General features: G+C 45.6%; 3 protein-coding genes across 8 annotated transcripts in view; 2 read left to right on the top strand and 1 right to left on the bottom strand.

Moving 5' to 3' along the window:
- The window catches only part of RILPL1 (Rab interacting lysosomal protein like 1), a 44,213-nt gene extending 39,882 nt beyond the window's left edge, over positions 1 to 4,331 (top strand). For 2 of the 4 annotated variants that reach the window (XM_060310018.2, XM_030860079.3), the window contains one exon: positions 3,485 to 4,331. In XM_060310018.2, coding sequence (XP_060166001.1) covers positions 3,485 to 3,629 — 145 coding nt within the window. In that variant the 3' untranslated portion in view covers positions 3,630 to 4,331. The other 2 variants (XM_060310016.2, XM_030860080.3) reach the window with 2 other exon arrangements.
- Positions 4,332 to 6,577: 2,246 nt separating this feature from the next.
- SNRNP35 (small nuclear ribonucleoprotein U11/U12 subunit 35) lies at positions 6,578 to 12,994 on the bottom strand. 2 transcript variants are annotated; one of them, XM_030860090.3, is made up of 2 exons: positions 12,842 to 12,994; positions 6,578 to 8,008 (listed from the first exon to the last, which is right to left on the bottom strand). In XM_030860090.3, the coding sequence occupies exon 2, from the start codon at positions 8,003 to 8,005 to the stop codon at positions 7,265 to 7,267; it is 741 nt and encodes a 246-aa protein (XP_030715950.2). In that variant the 5' UTR covers positions 8,006 to 8,008; positions 12,842 to 12,994; the 3' UTR covers positions 6,578 to 7,264. The 2 variants fall into 2 exon arrangements, with proteins under 2 accessions (XP_030715950.2, XP_030715952.1); XM_030860092.3 differs by having other exon boundaries at positions 12,772 to 12,887.
- Positions 12,726 to 21,089, top strand: part of RILPL2 (Rab interacting lysosomal protein like 2) — a 31,722-nt gene continuing 23,358 nt past the window's right edge. The window contains exons 1-2 of one of the 2 annotated variants that reach the window (XM_070043406.1): positions 12,726 to 13,277; positions 13,617 to 13,794. The gene's annotated coding sequence lies outside the window, so the exon portion shown is untranslated. The remainder of the gene's footprint in view (positions 13,278 to 13,616; positions 13,795 to 21,089) is intronic. The other variant, XM_030860081.3, reaches the window with a different exon arrangement.

The following is a 21,089-nucleotide window of genomic DNA, read 5'->3' as shown; positions in this document are numbered from 1 at the left end:
CCGTGTTATGCTAGAGAGGGGTCCTGGTAGAGCTGGGTGCAGTACCTTGTGGTTTAGAGCCCCTGGAAAGCTAATGGTACCCGCTAGCCTGGCCCCTGGGGATTGGGCCCATTCATTTAGCAAATGGAACCCCTTCTCGTTGTCTCTGAGAAGCCATCCAGGTAGTTTTGCCAAGGTGCCAACACCCAGCTAGTCTGTGAAGTTGCGTCAAAGGTGGTCCAGACGCAGAGAATTCTCAAACCTCATTTGAGATAATTATATTTTTTCTCAGCCAAGCTCTTAAAAAAAAAAAGAGAAATCAGAGCTGTTCAAAATCAGTTCTGGAGGCTTGGTTGGAGTTTCTTCTTCGTTTTCCTTGACAGACTAGGAACCGACGAGCACTCACTGTCAGCTCTGACTTACCAGGCGGGTGACGATGCAGGCTGTCTCCTGCCCGGCCCATCCTGGCTGCCTCACCTTCTCTCCTGGGTCTCCCCTGGCTGCCTTCAGGGCACATAGCCTGCAGCTCATGGCAGCTGGGGGAGACGTGCTGGAAGACACCCAAGAGTAATCCCACGGCAGGTTTTGACACTTCCTTCCCCACACCCGGGCCTGCGTTTTCAGCCCTTGAGGCCACCCTGTCTTCCCTACGTGGTTATCACACGCTGTATCCGTTTGCTAGGACTGTTGTACCAAAAACTGAGTTGGCTTAAACAACAGAGATAGGGACTTCCCTGGCGGTCCAGTGGTTAGGACTCCACGCTTTCACTGCCGAGGGCCCGGGTTCAATCCCTGGTCAGGGAACTAAGATCCCACAAGCCAAGTGGCATGGCCAAAAAAATACAAAAAACAATAGAGATGTATAGTCTCACAGTTCCTAGAAGCTACAAGTCCAAGATCAAGGTGTTGGCAGGGTCAATTCCTTCTGAGGGCCATAAGGGAGAATCTGCTCCGTGCCTCTCTCCGAGCTTCTAGTGGTTTGCTGACAATCTTTGGCCTTTGTTCACTTGCAGAAGCATCACCCCAAACTCTGCCTCCACCTTCACATGGCCTTCTTCCTGTACGCGTGTCCGTGTCCAAATTTCCCCCTTTTATAAGGACACCAGTTGTATTGGATTAGGGCCGCCCTACTCCGGTATGACCTCACCAAAACTAGTTACATCTACAAGGATTCTCTTTCTAAATAAGGTGACATTCAATAAATACATAAATAAGGGACATTCTGAGCTCCTGGGAGTTAGGACTTTTCCAACTATGAATGGGGGGCACTGGGGGCCCTAATTCCACATCAACCATAAGCAAACCCTTCGGCTGACCTGTCTGTGGAGTGTGTTTCTTTTTCATGCCGCCCCTGTTTTTATCTTCTCTGTGTCTATCTGTACTTTTCTAACCAGGATGTTTACAGCCATAATGCCCATGGTAGCAGCCGGACTGATAATAGATGACCCCACACTGCAGCCTGTCCGACGACTTGTGTCCCTCGTAGGCACTGCATTTTTCTGGTTTCCTTTTGAGCTGTGCCTTTGGAATGTCTGCTGCAGCTACTGCTGGGGCTGGCCTGTCTCCTCTGGCCCCTTTAGCTGCATGGCCGTCACCTGCGTGTTCCCATTTGAAGTGGGTGTGGAGTGCGATTTCAAACGTGCGGCTCATGACGCTGCATATGCACGAGTGAAGCCTCGGAATTCTCGGCTCTGTCACCAATAATTCTTTCTGTCTTTTCTGTTTCCATTCTAAAACCACCTTGTCCATGATCCAGTAAAGAAGGTCCTTTAAGTGACGGGTCAGTAATCAATGCCCACCATGACCCATCCCCGCGCTCCCCCAAGTGACACTAACGCTGTGTTTTTGATCTTCACACCCTGGCTTTCTAAACCGCTTTGTTTTGCCAAGCCATAGTCAGCAAGCCATTTGATCTTGTTAAAACAGGAAAAGCAGAGGAGGAGACTTTTGTCTTGATTCTTTCTGTGTCCCCTTGGACAGGAAGTGGCAAGTGGCTTTCCTGCTTGAATCATGTAGACATGATATGTAACAGTGATGAGCACTGCTGTCTTTCTGGCCAGCTAATTGCTTTGATTGCCCTATGGAGAGAGCTCACGAATAACCCAGAATGAGAAGAATGCCTTCATTTGCCAGTACACGTATTGGTTGCAGAAAAAAAGAGACTTTAGCTGGTAGGGAGAATTTCTCTAGACAAACTTGGCTTGCCCCAGCTTTGCAATGAAAGACCACTTTATTCCTGCTAGGAAGTTATTGTAGGATCCAGTAACCACAGAATAGGAAAATCATTTTCACTCAGATGTGATTAAAACTGAACTCCATAGGCCACAGCACTAAAAAACAAAAACAAACCAAAAAACGAATAGGTAAACGGACAGAGGGAACTAAAAATAGTTGATCTGAAGCTTTGACTTCTTCAGGGGTTCCTTCCTATTCCTGCCCCTGGAAAACATAACAGAGCTACTATATTTCTTACCAAGTTCAGAAACCAAAATTCAGGAGTAGGGGAACTTGGTAAAAATAGAAAGAATCTTTAATTAGAGGCGGAGAGTACAGAAGGACCGCTGGCAGCTTAGAGAGGGCTTTGGGGAAACACTCAAAATAGGCCAACTCAGGTCTACCGGCCAGGGTCCTAGTCTCCGTTTAGGTGGAGTTTAAGCTGACTTTGTTTTAAATGGGCCACATTATCAGCTTTTGGCCTGAGATTTCTACGTTCATCTTTTAGGCGTCAATCAGATGGTTCACTCAGATTGATCAATGACCAATAGTCACAGCTGTTTTGAAAAGACCTCTTGGTCTACTTTAGCTGTTGCTATGTAGATAGTTACTGTGATAACTTCTAAAGGCTTTCACCTTTAAACTAAATCAGTTTTAATCACCATTAAATCAGTTCTTGTCACTTGTCCAAATTAATATTTCCCAAATTTCATTCACATACTATATTCATAATGTTCATCTAATCAGAGAACCGTGTATGCTATTCCTTAATACATATTTTAATTGCCTCATTTTTCTTAAATACCTACTTTCCCCTCATCCTAAGCTGTAGTAATATCCATGAAATTTGGGCTTTGATGTGCTACTTACCTAGTTACCCAATCCACATGAAATAATTACTTGAATTTAAAATATTCATCTCTTTACATCCGAATCGTCTTACGTACCATATGGCTTTCAAGTATTTCTTTCTGTGCATCATTAAGGTAAAGAAACCCATAATGTATGTTTCCAGTAGCTTTTTATTTCCACTGGTCATGAGAAGAAATCCTCAGTAGTGCTTAAGGCGGGAGATACATCACCTATGTGCACACCCTGCTCACACTGTGTCACCTCCAAGGTACTGTGACAATGACACGCAGAATGCCCTGCTGCTTTCTGACCCGCACCCCGAACTTTTTCTTTCACACCTCGAGTTGATTTGCTCCCTCACGTTTGCTGCTGGCATTGCAAAAACTGTGACGTGCATGGCCAAGGGCAGCCTCTTATTTCTTTCCTTCCTTTCTCAAAGGTTTAGCTTCTTCTCCCGAGATAAGAAGCGTCTGGTCAACACGCAGAGAAACGTGCGCATCCACGAGTCCTTTGGCCAGTGGGCCAACTGCCACCGCGACGACGGTTACACGGAACAAGGACAGGAGGCCCTGCAGCACCTGTGACCGTGACCCGCCTCTGTCCTTGGACCTGAACCACCAGCGCCTGCAACAGAACCTGGCCGCCTTGGGTGTCACACCCTCAAACCTGATCCCTCCAACAAACTGTCTGCTTCGAGGGAGCACGTCAAAAAACTGATGCCAAACTCTAAAGAAACGTTTATTTATACCAGGGCTATCACCGTTTCTAATAAATGACTCTGATCCCTTAGGATATATATTTAATAAGACCACGAGCGGAAGCTGACTTTTGCATTAACTTCAGTAACGCAAGCTTCGCCAGATACATCACATGCCGCTATAACTGCTGTTTGACTTGCTTTGTATGAAATTATTTGTGTAGAGGTTTTATGATCACATTTGTCATACTTAAATGGGAGGCAGGGAAGTGGTAGGTTTTCATTAGTTACGTTCATGACATTGTCATGGTGGTAGCATAATATATAGGACGCATCGACTAGACAGGCAGGGCTTCCAAAGTCACAGGATGAGCTGGCCCAGCTTAGGCACAAAGCAAACAGAAAATAGGGAGGACAGTCCTCCTGCCCAGAAACTGGAGACAAGTTTGCAAGAGCCTGTGGTTCTCTATTGCACCTTGTTACTGATAATGCCTAGAGCATGTAGCAATGTTCAAGGCCAGTGCCTTGGAATCTGCTGTGAGTTATGCAGTACTAACCAAACAAAGTTGCTGAGGATGAGACATTGCAACATTTCTTGTGTGGATTCTTTTTTTCTTGGCATCTTGTTTCAGCATTCACCGTGTCAAATACTTAGTCCCCTGCGAAAAAGACAAATGTCCCAAAGCGGATTGAGTGTGACGTCCGGAACCCTAGGGGATGCCAGATGGTGGGTAGGGTAGACTTGCCAAAGCAATGGCGGTGGGTGAAAAGATGGCTTGGGGACCAAACGTCTGGCTGACTCATGAGGCTGCAGTGGAGACGGAGAGCCACATGCCCTGTCTGCAACTGGCAAGTTGGGGGGTTACCCAAATAATGTTTTCTCTCCACTCACGGAGCACCCAGAGTGCAAGACTGGGTGCTCACGGATTGAGAGAGGTACCATTTCCCAACAGGGCACTCAAGTACATCTGACTGGGCTGCTTTCTACACATTTTACTATGGTTTGCTAAGAAACCATCAAGTTGGTTTATAGGATCTACATGAACTCCGTTTCCAGATCGCTGAGAAAAATGACCAGACACGATAATGTTGGTTTAGAGCAGTGGTTCTCCAACCTGACTGCCCATTAGAACTATTAGAGTTTATTCTCAGAGAGTATAAAAGCATGTGTGCTGAGGAATCCCCCTCCCCGCATCACCTTTGGTTGTCTTCCTCCTGGGGTGACCAGTGTTGGTAGTTTCCTGGGTGTCTTTCCTGAAGTAATTTATAAATATACATGCAATCATGTACAAAAATACAGATATATTTCTGTTCTCTTTCTACATAAATGGCAGCGTGTTATACACATGCTATCCCATACCTTTCTTTCCTTAGAATACCCTGGACATGACTTCACACCAGTATAAAAGACAGTGGGTCTCAACCAGGGGTGATTTTGGCCCCCAGGGATATTTGGCACTCACTGGAGACATTTTTGGTTGTCGCAACTGGGTGGGTGCTACTGTCATCCAGTAGGCCCCAGGGACGCTGCTAAATATCCTACAATGCATAGGACGGCACCCGATACCAAAGAACTTTCCAGCCCCAAATGTCAATAGTGCCAAGACTGAGGAACCCTGGTCGACCATCGAGTGTAATTTGTTCATGTTTGTCCAGGCCCCACTGGTGGACAGGTAGCTTCCAATCTTTCTAAAACAGCGCTGCACACTCACACACGTGCATCAGTCTGCAGAATAAACTAGCAGCAGAATTGCCGGGTCGGAGGGTATCCGCCTTTGCCATGTTGACAACTACAGTCCCTGACGGGGGGGCGGGGGGGGGGTTCTACTAATTTTTTTTTTTTTTTTAGTTACCAGGGCCATTGTAAGACTAAGCCCAAATGTCCAGGGGTGGGGACTGAATGTGCCTATTTTTTCCATCCATCGCTATTCTGGTACTCAGGGTTGATAGCCGCCAGCTTAGACTCTGTGAACACTACGTAAACACTGCTGCCCCTGTGTGTGTTTCTTCTGAAGCCGTCTCACGACTCAGCTTCCCTGATGTGGAGCAGCTTGTTTACCTAATGTACCTACCAACTCTAGCTCATAACACACGTTGTAAATGAAACATGGGTGAAATCATAAAGGTGTTCCTGCAAGGCGGTCTTCTGAGATTTGGGAGAAGAGTGAAATTCTGCACTGGAAATTTACAAAGGAAAGAGCATAGTCTCCTAAAACAGTTCTAACAGCTGATAGCACTTTTAAGATATCGTAGGTCCCCTATGTAACGATGAGATTCATACTCCTGATGCAAAAACCTAGTAATGAATGTGTGAGTCTTGCTACTAAATCAGACATTTACTTTACATGAGACATCCTGAATTTTAAGAACCTGAACTTTCAAAGACACAGCCATGGATAAAAGAAAAAGGTTGAATGTCACTTTCTTGAAAAATCACATGAACAGTATGGTACTTATTCAAAGCTCTCAGAAGTTCAGGTTAATATATCCAGTTTCAAACAAACCAGAGGCTGGATGATCAAGAGAGAAAAGGCAAATCAGTCCATCGGAACCAGCTACTAACCTTTCATTGATTTCATTTTCATTTCACTCTCACTTCTTTTGAACTTTCTCTTTTCCAAGGGCTGGAGGATTACCACAGACCACAGCCCCAAAGCCCTGCAACTCTGGGTTTTCATTTTAAATGCCAGCCACCCCTCCAAAAAGAGAAAAGGAAAAAAGGTAGTCAGCATTTGGCTCGAGAATGGAGTTATATTTGTTCAAGAGAAGCTGGTTGCTGACCCAGATCACTGCTAAGACTGGCTTTTGGTACTAAGTCTGGACATTCTCCTTGGATTCATTTTTCTAACCCATTTTTATTTCACTGCAGCAAACCCTGCACTATGGACATAAAGGTGGAAAACACACAACTTAGATTCTGACCAGATTTGGGTTCCCAGGAGTCACAGATCAATGCAAATGGTTTTCAGTCATCACCTCTTTCTGCCAAGCCCTCAAAATGGCCATTTCCAATAGATGGGAGAAAAAGCAAATTCCGTACTGCCAAATTAAATGAGTCGTGGCTCCTTACATAGGTCTTTCTGTACAGATGCTGGTGACTGCAAAATTGTTTCTCAAGCTTATCAAATAATGGGTCCTTACAACTATAAGATGAAGAGAGTTCCCTGGTGGTCCAATGGTTAGGACTCTGCACTTTCACTACTGAGGGTGCAGGTTCAATCCCTGGTCAGGGAAGTAAGATCCCACAAACCGCCCATGAGCCCCAAAAAACAAAAACAAAAACTATAAGATGAAGAAGAGAAAATTCAAAGTATCAGCGTGTTCATCTTGAACCTGCATTCCAGAGTCGAAAGAAAACGTACCCAACCCCATTATCATTAGTAAGTTTCTTCTGTTTTGTTTTTGTTTTCATCAGTAAGTTCTATTCAACCACTGGACTTGGATTCTGTATACAAGCAGTGCAGGTCTCCCTGCGCTTTTACTGGTCGGGTACCTTCGTTTGAGTTTGGCAGGGGATGGAGTCTACTTACTTCTGTCCCTCTTCTCCCTCCCCTTGACCCTGTCATCTCTGAAGTCCCTCTCTCTGTCCCAGTCACCTTCTGGCCACACCCTAGTTGATTCTTTTTCCTGCCACCTCTTCTCCCGGCCCCTGTCATGGTCCCGATCCCTCGTCCTGGAGTCCCAGTGTCTTTCTCGGGATCGAGATCGCTCCCTTCTCTCCCTCTTTCCCTCTCGAAACTGGTCGCTTTTAACAACTGGCAGATTAATGGGTTTTCGGAAAGGCCGATCCCGCCCCCCAAATCTCAGCTGCCCAGATTCCTTTTTCCCCCCCAGGCCTCCTCCAAGTCGCCGAGGAATCCACCCTTTGAGAGTCCTTTCCAGTTCATAGTCCACAAATATCTCGTGTTGGTCAATAACCAGGCCGTCGGCGTCCCGGTAAGCTTTGAGCAGAGAACGCTCCTCCTTGTATTCGATGAAGGCGTAGCCCTTCGAAAAGCCCGTGACCAAGTCCCTCACCAGCCGAAGCCGCCGGATGTCCCCATAGCGGGAAAATACTTCCTTTAACTTCTCCTCTTTGGTCTGCAGGTTTAGTCTCGCCACAAACAGGGTGAGGAGGGGGTCTCCTGTGACGCCTTTGTTGGGGGCATATCGTGCCAGCATCGCCCTCCAGACAGCTCGATCATGTGGGTCCTCGTCGGTGCCATCAATGCTGCCAGCTTTAAGCGGGTCATACTCCCTGGCGATGGGCATCCAATCGTTCATGTTCTAAGGAGAAGCACGGCAAGCGTTTATGCAGCATCTACTGTGAGCTATGCATTCAATCCTTCCAACAACCCCATGAAGTAGATACTGCTTTTCGCCCCTTCTTCCAACAGGGAAGGAAGAGGGTTTTTCAGACGCTGTGGCCTCCCAGCCAGAAGGCAGGGGAGACAGTATCAGAGCCAGGCAGTGGGGCTCCAGAATGCTCGCACGCACTCCTCCACCAACCCTCCCCGGAAGGAGCAGAGGGCAACGTGCCTGAGTTTGCTGCATACGTGTATCATCCAGCTTAGCCACGGCAGGGCGCACACAAACTGTTATAACGTGGCAACACGGATCAAAATCCAGAATCAAAACCCAGGCTCACCTTTCAGAGACTTTAAAATGGTCAGAGGGAAACCAGCCTGGGAGCTTCTGTGGAAAAGGGCATCTTAAAGAACTCTTTATGGGAGTTCCCTGGCGGTCCAAGGGTTAGGACTCGGCACTTTCACTGCCGGGCCCCGGGTTCAATCCCTGGTTGGGGAACTAGGATCCCGCAAGCCACACGGCTCGGCCAAATATATATATATAAATAATGATAATAATAACATTAATAAAAGTTAAAAACTCTTTACTACCAAGAGTTTCAAACACATACCAGTGTAGACAATGGCATAACCTTCCATGAATTTCTCACCCGGCTCCAACCATGACCAACACCTGGCCTGTCTTATTTCATCTGTGCTCCCCACATTCCCGCTCCCAGATTTTTTTTTTTAATTTTTAAATATTTATTTATTTAGGCTGCACTGGGTCTTTAGTTACGGCACGCAGGATCTTCATTTCGTTATGCAGGATCCTTAGTTGCAGCATGCAGGACTTCTTAGTTGCGGCATGTGGGATCTAGTTCCCCGACCAGGGATTGAACCCGGGCCCCCTGCATTGGGAGTGCGGTGTCTTACCCACTGGACCACCAGGGGAGTCCCTCCCAGATTATTCTGATAAAGACTTTTTAAAAAAACAAAACTACATGGGAAAATGGTGCTCTGAATGCAGCCTTTTGCATCTGTCAGTAAACAGGGAGCAAAGCCAAAATGACAGTGACCCAGCCGCAGGCTCTTTAGTTCAAAAGGAAGATGGGGGACTTCCCTGGTGGCACAGTGGTTAGGAATCCACCTGCCAATGCAGGGGACACAGGTTCGATCCCTGGTCCAGGAAGATCCCACATACTACGGGGCGGCCAAGCCCACATGCCATAACACTGAGCCCACGCACTCTAGGGCCTGCGTGCTGCAACTACTGAGCCCGCGTGCTGCAACTACTGAAGCCTGCGTGCCTAGAGCCCGTGCTCCACAACAAGAGACGCCACTGCAATGAGAGGCCCGCGCACTGCAACGAAGAGTGGCCACCACTCGCCGCAACTAGAGAAAGCATGTGTGCAGCAACGAAGGCCCAATGCAGCCAAAAAATGTATATAAATAAATAAAAAGAAACTTTATATAAAAAAAAAGGAAGATGGGATTTCTTCCCACTTCCCTAGCTCATAATCCATTTATGCTTTGGAGCTTGAGAACTGATTGCAATGGTAATTTTAGTTCAGCAAGCACACTGCAACTGTCATTCATTCCGATAGAAGATCTATGTTTGTTTGAAAGAGGGTGGGTAAGTTTAAGTCTGACACATGATAATTGATTCATGTGAATTTGCTGGAATAATTCGGTGCTTGCCAACATTTCAGACCCTGCTGGTAATCATGTGACTACCTCTGTAAAGCTTTAGAGCCAAGGCTGAAATATGTTCCTTAAAAACCAGGGCTCTGTCAAATATATCTGGTGATCTTCATTCCTAACAGCATCTTTCCATGATATTTATTAAAATGGTATCTATAGTTTTCCCCCCCTCTCTCAAATTTTCCTCAAGGATCTTTTTTGGTTTTGCTCTTCAGTTTATGGGTTATGTAGGGGGAGTGATCACAGTGGAATTTCTTTTCCCAGTAAAAAAGTAAAACACCTACAGAATAAAACCCAAAGTCAATGAACTCAAGAATTCTGACTCTCACTTAGCCTCTCCTCATATTCCATTGCAGAACCTATTCTCCCCAGGACTGCTCCTCATTCCTTGAACGTGCCCTAATCCCCTAGCTCTGTGTCTTTCCTGGTGCAATTTCCTCTGCTGGGAATATTCCCTTCCTTTCCACCTCCCACATCTCCACTTGTGGAAATTCTACTGGTCCTTCAAGTCCAGCTTCCAGCCTCTTCCCCATGAAGCAAATCCGTTGGTCCCACAGCTCATGGTACCTCTTCTGTCATACTGATCACGTTTTGCCCAACACACAATAAACACTCTTCACAATAAACACTCTTCAACCCAGTGTCTCCAGATCCTAGGACCCTTCCTGATAAATGCTGGGGAACTGAACCAACTCCAAACAAAATTCACTGAACTTATTTTGGTCCAAATCAGACAAAAAGGACCACTTCATTGAAAACTGAAAGGCAGGGACTTCCCTGGTGGCACAGTGGTTAAGAATCCGCCTGCCAATGCAGGGGACACGGGTTCGATCCCTGGTCCAGGAAGATCCCACATGCCGCAGAGCAACTAAGCCCGTACGCCACAACTACTGAGCCTGCGCTCTAGAGCCTGCATGCCACAACTACTGAGCCCACGTGCCACAACTACGGAGCCTGAGCTCTAGAGCCCACGAGCCACAACTACTGAAGCCCATGTGCCTAGAGCCCGTGCTCCGCAATAAGAGAAGCCACCGCAATGAGAAGCCCGTGCACCGCAGCAATGAAGAGCAGCCCCCGCTCGCCCAACTAGAGAAAGCCCGCACGCAGCAACGAAGACCCAGTGCAGCCAAAAAATTAATTAATTATTTTAAAAAAGAAAGAAAATTGAGAGGCAGGACATTACACCATCTGCCACCAAATTGTAAAAGGAGGACATATATGCGGCTCATCATTAACAAGCAACTTTGGAGAAGACACCTCTCTGGTATCCTTATCAGTAAAAGGATGATAAACAACTAGAACAAGGGAAGGAGCACGAGAAGAGTGAGAGGCTTTTGGTCCGGTCTGGGCTCTGCCTCTAACTCACTTTGTGTCTTTTGTCTATTATGGCTGTAATTTCTCCACATGGGGTAAAAAAAAGAGAGAGAGATCACTGTGTTGTTTGGATCTCTGCTCTGGTATTCTCTAAATGGACCTAAAATTCTTAAGATTCTAATCGTACTATCGCAAGGTTGCAGGAAAAACAAACAAACAAAAAAGAGACCATCATATAGTTAACCTGTATTGAACACTTAGGAGGTGCCAGGCACTGTGCTAAGCACTTAACTCCCCTCACCTCTCAACAACACCGGGACACACCCACTTCTATTATTGCCATTTCAGATGCCAAAGGTGAGATGCAAAAAGATTGTCTCTTGTCCCAAATCACAGAAGTAGCCCAGAGGGGGAGTTAGAACCAAGGGCTTTTATTGACTCCAGAGCCTGAGCTCTTAACTCTTTCCTTAGATAGCTGTCATAAAATATAAAGCTTGAGATGGGGATAGGACAAAGCAGGCCACGTCTGGGTATCTGAGGCTGAGAGCCCCCTCGCAGGCAAGTGGGAAAGGAACCCGTCCCCATTCCACAGGAAAAGGTCACAAAGATTCACCAAATAAAGCTGACATTGCTGTACACAGTCAGAGCTCCTGTTCAAAGCTTTAAGAGTTCCTCAAATTAAACTCCGGAAAAAAATTACAAAGGGATAAAAGATGAGTTTCCGGTTTTCTCCCTCACCTGCATGCTCCTATCAATACTCAATACCAAGAGAAGAGCGGGCTTCACAGCTTCTCGTTAATCTTTCTAGGTGTATTTCCTCCGTTGCAACATTGCATTGAGATTTTCTACCACCATCTCTCTGGATGTTTAGATTCTCGTCATTACTTCATAAACGGCGATGGGATGTGAGAGATGAATCGTCGGGGGTGGAAGTGAGTGGGGCAATGAACTATTAAAGACAGAAGTGTGGAAAGTGAAAAAGCACTGGATTGGGAGTCAGAACACCTAGGTGTTGAGACCTAGTGTTAGCTTCGGCAAAATTTAAATCACCTGTTAAATGCTGCTAAGTGCCTCTTCACCGCGTTTTTTTGTGAAGATTGAAAGCGCTTTCTAATTATAAATTATTATACAAATAAAAGCTATTCTTGGGCTTCCCTGGTGGCGCAGTGGCTGGGAGTCCGCCTGCCGATGCAGGGGATGCGGGTTTGTGCCCCCGTCCGGGAAGCTCCCACATGCCGCAGAGCGGCTGGGCTCGTGAGCCATGGCAGCTGAGCCTGCGCGTCCGGAGCCTGTGCTCCGCAACGGGAGAGGCCACGGCAGTGAGAGGCCCGCGTACCACAAAAAAAAAAAAAAAAAAAAAAAGCTATTCTTAAGCAAACAAACAAAGCACTCGTCCCCAGGCTGAGCCTGCAGAACGGAACAACCGGCGCTTCCCACCAGGTGGGAAGCAAACTGAAGGCTGGCGCCCAGAGCCGTCCGAGCACGCGCAGTGAGGCCGTGGACGCTAACGCGGAACTCTCCGTGAAAAAGTCTATACTTCCGATCCGCCCCCCCGCCCCGCAGCGCCTCCGTCTCGGCCGCCGGCCCTCAGAGCTGCCTTCCCCAGCCCGTCACCATCTGAGGGGGCACAGGACGGAAGGGGCCATCCTACCAACCCAGCTGTCGCCCCCGCTCCCGGCAACACAACCCCAAAAGGTCCCCCTTTGCTCTCTTTCAACATGGCGGCCCACGCACGCGCCGACATACCGTCCAGGCCGAATTCCCTCGTCCTTCTCGCCAGGGTGTGCCCTACTCCCACCAAACCGCTCCCGCTCACCTCAGCAAGGATCGGGCTTCCTTTCCCACGGGGCCAGGTGCCGAGCTCGAAGCGACGGAAGATTCTTCCTCCTTGACTGACAGGACCTTTACATCGGAAGTAGCAGATTCGTCACGGGCCCTGTTTCCGTTTTTGCTTTTATTTTAACAAATTTAATCACATGCCTTGAGCATCGACTGCATATCGTCTCCGAAGAGAATGAACTTTCTGTTTCTGTAAAAATTTTCACGAAGACAGAAACTGCTAAATTGAACAAAAGTTGAAAGACGATCGAATGTGCAGCTAGTTGTCTGGGAGCCGCTGGATTTCTCTCCGTAGCAAGGAGGTGTTTCAGCGCGATGCGAGTTTTGGTTCTTAGGCTCGCTTTGAGAATTTGATTAATATTGTGGGATTTTTTTACTCAGAAAATGCGTGTGCCGGTTCACAAGGAAACTTTGTACGTATGTTTTGCCAGAGTTTTTCTAACCCGTAAATTTAACACGTTCGCTTTCCACACAAGCAAAACAGTTCTTCACAGTTTGGAGAGTTTACTTAAGAATCGCGTGGAAGCTGGTTTAAATGCCGTTTCCTGGGCCCCGCAGGGAATCAGTGAATTCAGAACCGCTGAATGAACCTCAAAATGACTCTTTGAGGACCTGCTTTTAGAGTCACGGTTAAGAAGCCCAGATTTAAAACCTAAGCGTGGGAGGGAGAGGGGAGAACCGTGTGGTCAGTAAATCTGTGTAGAACGGGTAGATGTATGCATTCAGATTATGCTGTGTTTCTTTTTTGTTAGGTCAAAATATTCGGGTAGATTACGACTTGTGGTACAACTTGAAATGGCTTGAGACAGTTGTGCTTTTCATGATGAGTCTCGTGATTTCTTCAGCCACTCATTTTCTGATTAATTCTTACAAGTGGGTCATTTCTGCGAACAGCTGATCTCATTTTGATTCCAGTCCTATTCTTAGAAGGTAAGCCAATGACCAGCTACTAAGGATGTATTACTGCTACCTAGTTTTTATCAAATCTTTATTATGTAGGTGAAGCATAAGTTCTGAATATCTATAGCTTTCTTTAAAGTACGTTCTCTTGAAATATATTAATAAAATGTATTGAGTAAAAAAGTGAGCAATATCTATAGTTTAAAATTTCATATTTAGGACTTCCCTGGTGGCGCAGTGGTTAAGAATCCACCTGCCAATGCAGGGGACACTGGTTCGATCCCTGGTCCAGGAAGATCCCACATGCCGCAGAGCAACTAAGCCCGTGCCCCACGACTACGGAGCCTGCGCTCTAGAGCCCGCGAGTCACAATTACTGAGCCCGTGAGCCACAACTCCTGAAGCCTGGGCGCCTAGAGCCCGTGCTCCGCAACAAGAGACGCCACAGTTTGAAGCCCACGCACCGCAACTAAGAGTAGCCCCCCTCACGGCAACTAGAGAAAGCCCGCGCTCAACAATGAAGACCCAGTGCAGCCAAAAATAAATAAACATATTTAAAAATTAATTAATTAAATTTAAAAAAGAAATATTGTGGTCCCAGTATCTCTGCTCTGCTGGCTTACCAACGGAAGGCTTCTGGGAAAAGTGCATCCACAGCATGAATGCTGCTGCAGAGTCTGAAGGTGCTGCAGACATCTTTTAATATGCTTGGTGGCCTCTTGAAGGGTCATCTGACAGGCATCTCCACGGCTGCCACATCTATATAATTAAAGTTTAATTATATACAAAATTACTTATATAACAAAATACTTTATAAACCAAGCAGAAGATCTGAAGGGCAACGTGAGCAACCCTACTAGAGATTTCTATAGAAGTTTCATATTAATGCAATCTTTTTTTCCTTTTTCCGGTTTTATTGACATACAGCACTATATAAGTTTAAGGTGACTTACATACATCATGATATGATTACCACAGTAAGTTTAGTGAGCATCTGTCATCTTGTAAGGATACAAAATAAAAGAAATAGAAAAAAAATGTTTTCCCATACAGCAGTGTTAAAAAGATATTTATCATATCATACATTACATCCCTAGTACTAATTTATAACTGGAGATAAGTACCTTTTGACTGCTTCCGTCCAATTCCCCCACCCCCAGGCCTCACCTCTGGGAACCACAAATCTGATCTCTTTTTCTGTGTGTTTGTTTGTTTGTTTGTTTTGAAGTATAACTGACCTACAACACTATGTTAGCTCCTGGTGCACAATATTATGATTTGATATTTCTGTACATTTCAAACTGATCACCACCACACTAATACCATCTTAAAACAAACATTTAAAAAAACAAACATTTAGCATCACCTGGCAGACACTGGGCTAAGCTCACTTCACTCTCTCAACAGCTCATTGCAGAGTGTATTGTTACCTTCCTGGGTGGAACAGAGCTGGCCTGGAGAGTAGGGTGGAGGACATTAGTCCCTTGGCCGTAGTCTCCTTTAATGCTTCCCCCACCCACCTACACCACCTCCCCACAACACACCCCACCCTCCCACTCATCACCCCGAATAAACATTTCACCTAAGTTTAAAAAAAAAAGTGTGCTGTTATGCAAACACCGACTGAAAACAAGTGCTCTGGGCACCACCCTTCCTGCAACCAAATTCTTTTCTAAAGACTTTCAGCTCCTAGAGCTGAAGTCACTGATCCAGGATTGCAGGCATTTAAGCCAAAAGAGAACAGGAAGAAAGACATACTGAATGTACCACTCAGGAAATTAATGGTGCCACCAGTATTCAGAAGAGCATGAGACCTACTCTGCTTGATGTACCAAAATAGGACCACCAGATATTTGCTAATGGAACTTTCCTGTGGGTGGAATTAACCCCCAAACACTTATGGTTCCATTTTTATGAAGCATGACCCACCCACTACTTTTGTTTCCCACGTCATGTTTTCCTTTGCTTAACAGTGAGTTGGGCGATACCTTACTTTATGCTCTTTTTTTTTTTTTTTTTTTTTGCGGTACCCGGGCCTCTCACTGCTGTGGCCTCTCCCGTTGTTGAGCACAGGCTCCGGACGCGCAGGCTCAGCGGCCATGGCTCACGGGCCCAGCCGCTCCGCGGCATGTGGGATCTTCCCGGACCGGGGCACGAACCCGTGTCCCCTGCATCGGCAGGCGGACTCTCAACCACTGCGCCACCAGGGAAGCCCCACTTGGATTTTTTAAAAAGCTTTGTTGTAGACATATTCTATGTGTGTTACTGACCCAGCTTTTCATATCTTGTACCCAAATAATCATATGAACTTGGGGAGTCTCATACTTCATATTCTGGAGATAAAGTAGTTTATAATAGGCATAGTAATAATAATAGCCAACATGTATTGAGCACTTACCATGTGCCAGATGCTGTTCTAAAGCACTTCACGACAATCTTATAAAATGGCTTCTATCCTTACCCCCATTTGATAGCTGGGAAGACTGAGCCCCAGAGAAGTAATTTCCTTGCCTAAGATCACACAGCTTGCAAGTGACAGAGCCAATCAAGATTTGAACAGTTGTGGTCTGGTCTAGAATCCACCTTGAACACTGTGGTAGCACTCATACTTTTTCAAATTTCAGGGTGCATGTGCATCAGAATTACCTAGAGGGCTTGTTAAAACACAGATTGGGGCTTCCCTGGTGGTGCAGTGGTTGAGAGTCCGCCTGCCGATGCAGGGGACACGGGTTCGTGCCCTGGTCCGGGAAGATCCCACATGCCGCAGAGCGGCTGGGCCCGTGAGCCATGGCCGCTGAGCCTGCGCGTCCAGAGCGTGTGCTCCGCAATGGGAGAGGCCACAGCAGTGAGAGGCCCGCGTACCGCAAAAAAAAAAAAAAAAAACCAGATTGCTGGGGCCCACCCCTAAAGTTTCGGATTCAGTGGGTCAAGAATTTGCATTTCTGAAAAGTTTCCAGGTGATGCTGATGCTGCTGGTCTCGGAAACACACTTTAAGAACCTCTGCTGGGTGAAAAAAGAAACCGGCCCCAAATGGAATCACTTGTGCTAAGCCCTTAATATATAACTTCAATTTCAGCCTCTCCCGGGGTGGAATTTTAAACCAATCAATCTGGAATTTCCTGATCATCCCTAGTGAGGTAATCTGCTTGATGGACTCCCCACCTTCACCCCCAAGGGAAGGCGACCTTACCTGAAATAATCCTTTCTTTTGTTTATGACTTCCTTGTCTTATCCCCCTTTTCTGCCTTTAAAAACCTTCCATTTGTACAGCTCCTCTGAAGCTCTTTTCTACTTGCTAGATGAGATGCTGCCCAATTCATGAATTGTCAAATAAAGCCAAGGAGATCTTCAAATATACTTAGTTGAATTTTTTTTTTTTAATATTTATTTAGGGGCTTCCCTAGTGCAGTGGTTAAGAATCTGCCTGCCAATGCAGGGGACACGGGTTCGAGCCCTGTTCTGGGGAGATCCCACATGCCGCGAACCACCTAAACCCATGCACCACAACTACTGAGCCTGCACTCTAGAGCCCACAAGCCACAACTACTGAGCCCGCGCGCCTAGAGCCCATGCTCCTTAACAAGAGGAGCCACCGCAATGAGAAGCCTGAGCACCGCAAGGAAGAGCAGCCCCGCTCGCCGCAACTAGAGAAAGCCCACGCGCAGCAACAAAGACCCAGTGCAGACAAAACTAAAATAAATAAATTTAAAATATTTATTTATTATTTTTTTTAATTTAGTCTGCTCCAGGTCTTAGTTGTGGCTCACGGGATCTTCATTGTGGCATGCGGGATCTTTAGTTGCGGCATGCAGACTTCTTACTTGCGGCATGCATGCGGGATCTAGTTCCCTGACCAGGGATCGAATCCAGGCCCCCTGCACTGGGAGCATGGAGTCTTACCCACTGGACCACCAGGGAAGTCCCGAATTTTGTTTTTTAACAGCTGTAATTCAGAATTGTTTTCATAATTTCCCAACGGAGAGAGAAGGGTCATGATTATCTACCAACAGATTGTCCAGTTCTATGAGGGATCTAAGAGTTAAGATCATTAACACTTGATAATAACAACCAGTGTCCATTGATGCTTATGATGTGCTGGACACTGGATGAGGCACTTTTCACAAATTATCTCATCTAATCCTCACACCAGTTTTGGGGAATACTTTTATTTTTCCAAGTTGACTGTAGGAAATGGGGATTTGGAGATTAGAGAATTTGATCAAATTTATGTACCAGGAAGTAACAATTGTGAGGTTCAAGTCAAAACTATTTAACTCCACAGCCCTGTTGGCTACTACTTTACAGCCCTGGCACATAGTAGGCGCTCAGTAAATAAGTTGTCAAATGAATGAACAAAAGAATCTTTTTTTTTTATATCAAAATCCTAGTTACTCAATGGAAGACACTTTGACTTTTTTAAAGTGCGATTTACCAGGTTTCACTGTGTAACAAAGAAGGAAGGAAGATATGGTGCCTTAGAGGATCAATTTCTAGAGAAATTTCAAGGCAGAAGGAACTTTTGAAAAGGACAGTGGTGCAGAAGAGATTCATACCAGCAGTGGTGGCTGGGGATCCTGATGGTAAAAAATAAATGCAGCAACATTAAATTCTTTCTGATAAGCATTGCTCTGCGAAGGCTACATTCCAACAATGTTCGGTGGTTTTTAGTCTATTCACAGAGTTGTGCAACCATCACCACAATCTAATTTTAGAACATTTTCATCACCCCAAAAAGAAGCCCTGTCTGCATTAGCATGTACTCCCCCTCCTCCAGCTCTAGACAACCACTAATCTGCTTTCTATCTCTATGGATCTGCTGTTGTGCACATTTCATATAAATGGAATCATACAATAGGTGGCCTTTGTGGCTGGCTTCTTTCACTCAGTAAAATGTTTTCAAGATTCATCCACATTGTAGCATCTGTCAGTGCTTCATTCCTTATCTCCTTACCAGCACTTTACTGAGGTATAATTTACCTAAAGGAAATACACAGTGTTAAGCATACAGTTCCGCAATATTTCACCTATGTATGTACTCATGTGACCTTCACCAAGATCAAGATGTAGCACATTTTCATCACCCCATAGAGTTTCCTCACATGTTAAAAGAAGGAAAACTGGTAAAGTACACATAAGATAAAATTTATTTTACAACCTTAACCATTTTTAAGTGTACAGTTCAGTAGTGTTAAGTACATTCATATTGTTGTGCAACCAAACTCCAAAACTTTTTCACCCTACAGAACTGATACTCTATACCCACTAAACAACAACCCTCCATTCCCCCCTCCCCCCAGCCCCTGGCAACCACCATTCTACTTTCTGTTTCTATGAGTTTGTACACTAGATATCTCATATAAGTGAAATCATGTAGTATTTATCTTTTGGTGACTGGCTTAATTTCACTTAGCATAATGTTCTCAAGGTTCATCGATGTTGTGGCATGTGTCAGAATTTCCTTCCTTTTTAAGGCTGATTAATATTCCATTGTATGTATACACCACATTTTTTTTATCCATTCATCTGTGGATGGATTTGGGTAACTTCCACCTTTTGGCTATTGTGAATAATGCTACTATGAACATGAGTGTGCAAATATCTCTTTGACACCCTGCTTTCAATTCTTTTGGATATGTACCCCAAAGTGGTATTGCTGGATCATATGATAATTCTATTTTTCATTTTATTTATTTTTTTCTTCTTATTATTTTTTTATACAGCAGGTTCTTGTTAGTCATCCATTTTATACACATCAGTGTATCCATGTCAATCCCAATCGCCCAATTCATCACACCCCCCCCACCCCCACACCGCTTTCCCCCCCTGGTGTCCATACGTTTGTTCTCTACGTCTGTGTCTCAATTTCTGCTCTGCAGGGACTTCCCTGGCAGTCCAGTGGTTAAGACTCTGCACTTCCACTGCAGGGGACGCAGGTTTGATCCCTGGTTGGGAAACTAAGATCCCACATGCCGTAAAGTGTGGCCAAAAAGAAAAAGAAATGCAATTGATATTTTATATTGACCTTGTATGCTGCAACCTTGAGCTCATTTATTAGCTCTAGTAGTTTTTTTGTGGATTCTGTAGCCTGTTAATATGGTGGATTACATAGATTGATTTTTTTTAGTATTTATTTATTTATTTTTGGCTGCATCGGGTCTTGGTTGCACCTGCGGGATTTTTTTTTTTTTTTTTTTTTTATAGCTGTGTTGGGTCTTCGTTGCTGTGCGTGGGCTTTCTCTAGTTGCGGTGAGCAGAGGCTACTTTTCGTCGCAGTGCGTGGGCTTCTCATTTTGGTGGCTTCTCTTGTTGCGGAGCACAGGCTCTAGGCACGCAGGCTTCAGTAGTTGTGGCTCGCGGGCTCAGTAGTTGTGGCTTATGGGCTCTAGAGCGCAGGCTCAGTAGTTGTGGCTTAGTTGCTCCGCGGCATATGGGATCTTCCCCGACCAGGGCTCAAACCCGTGTCTCCTGCATTGGCAGGCGGATTCTTAACCACTGCGCCACCAAGGAAGTCCCTAATTTATTTATTTTTTACTTTTTTGGCTGCATCGGGTCTTAGTTGTGGCACATGGGATCTTCGCTGAGGCATGCGGGAGCTTTTGTTGCAGTGCACAGGCTTCTCTCTAGTTGTGGTGTGCAGGTGTTCTCTCTCTAGTTGTGGTGCTCTGGCTCCAGAGCGCGTGAGCTCTGTAGTTTCCGGCACGCGGGCTCTCTCGTTGAGGCTCACGAGCTCAATAGTTGTGGCGCGCGGGCTCAGTTCCCCGACCAGGAATCGAACCCACGTCCCCTGCATTGGAAGGTGGATTCTTTACCACTGGACCACCAAGGAAGTCCCAAAAGATAATTTTACTTAAGTCAAACTGAGGATTATAAGCCGAGAGACAGACTCTCAGAAGCTCTGAGAACTGTTCTGCCTATTAGAAGTCAAAGACACAGTCATAAACCTTTTTGAGACAAAGGATCATACATCAAAATGACATACAGACATTTTACATAAACTTCACCAAAGATACAGAGTCCAGGTAAGCAAGCAATTAAGTCACCATGACTCCCTACAGAGTTTGGAAAGAGTGCTAATCTTTTAAGCGGTTACATTGCTAGCATCAGAAGAAAGGGGAAAAAAAGTTGACCTTTGTGGTCAAGCAGGCATTCCCACCTTTGAGGAGGTCTGGTTAATGTATAATGCAAATGTACATTGCACATGAGAGAGGGAGGGAGGAGGCCCAAATGTACAGAGAGAGAATTTTATGTTTACATTTTCTTGTCCTGCCTTAAAATATAAATTTTATTTCATCAATGTAGTCGTTTATCTATTTTTTTCTTTTGTT

The sequence above is a fragment of the Globicephala melas genome, chromosome 13, assembly GCF_963455315.2.
Source record: "Globicephala melas chromosome 13, mGloMel1.2, whole genome shotgun sequence".
NCBI classification, from domain to species: Eukaryota; Metazoa; Chordata; class Mammalia; order Artiodactyla; family Delphinidae; genus Globicephala; species Globicephala melas.
Note: the sequence above shows the minus strand (reverse complement) of the source record. Positions and strands in the feature narration are given on the sequence as shown.

What these genes read in the sequence shown, in the direction of transcription:
- SNRNP35 (XM_030860090.3), bottom strand. Translation starts at nt 8,005, where the DNA reads ATGAACGATTGGATGCCCATCGCCAGGGAGTATGACCCGCTTAAAGCT.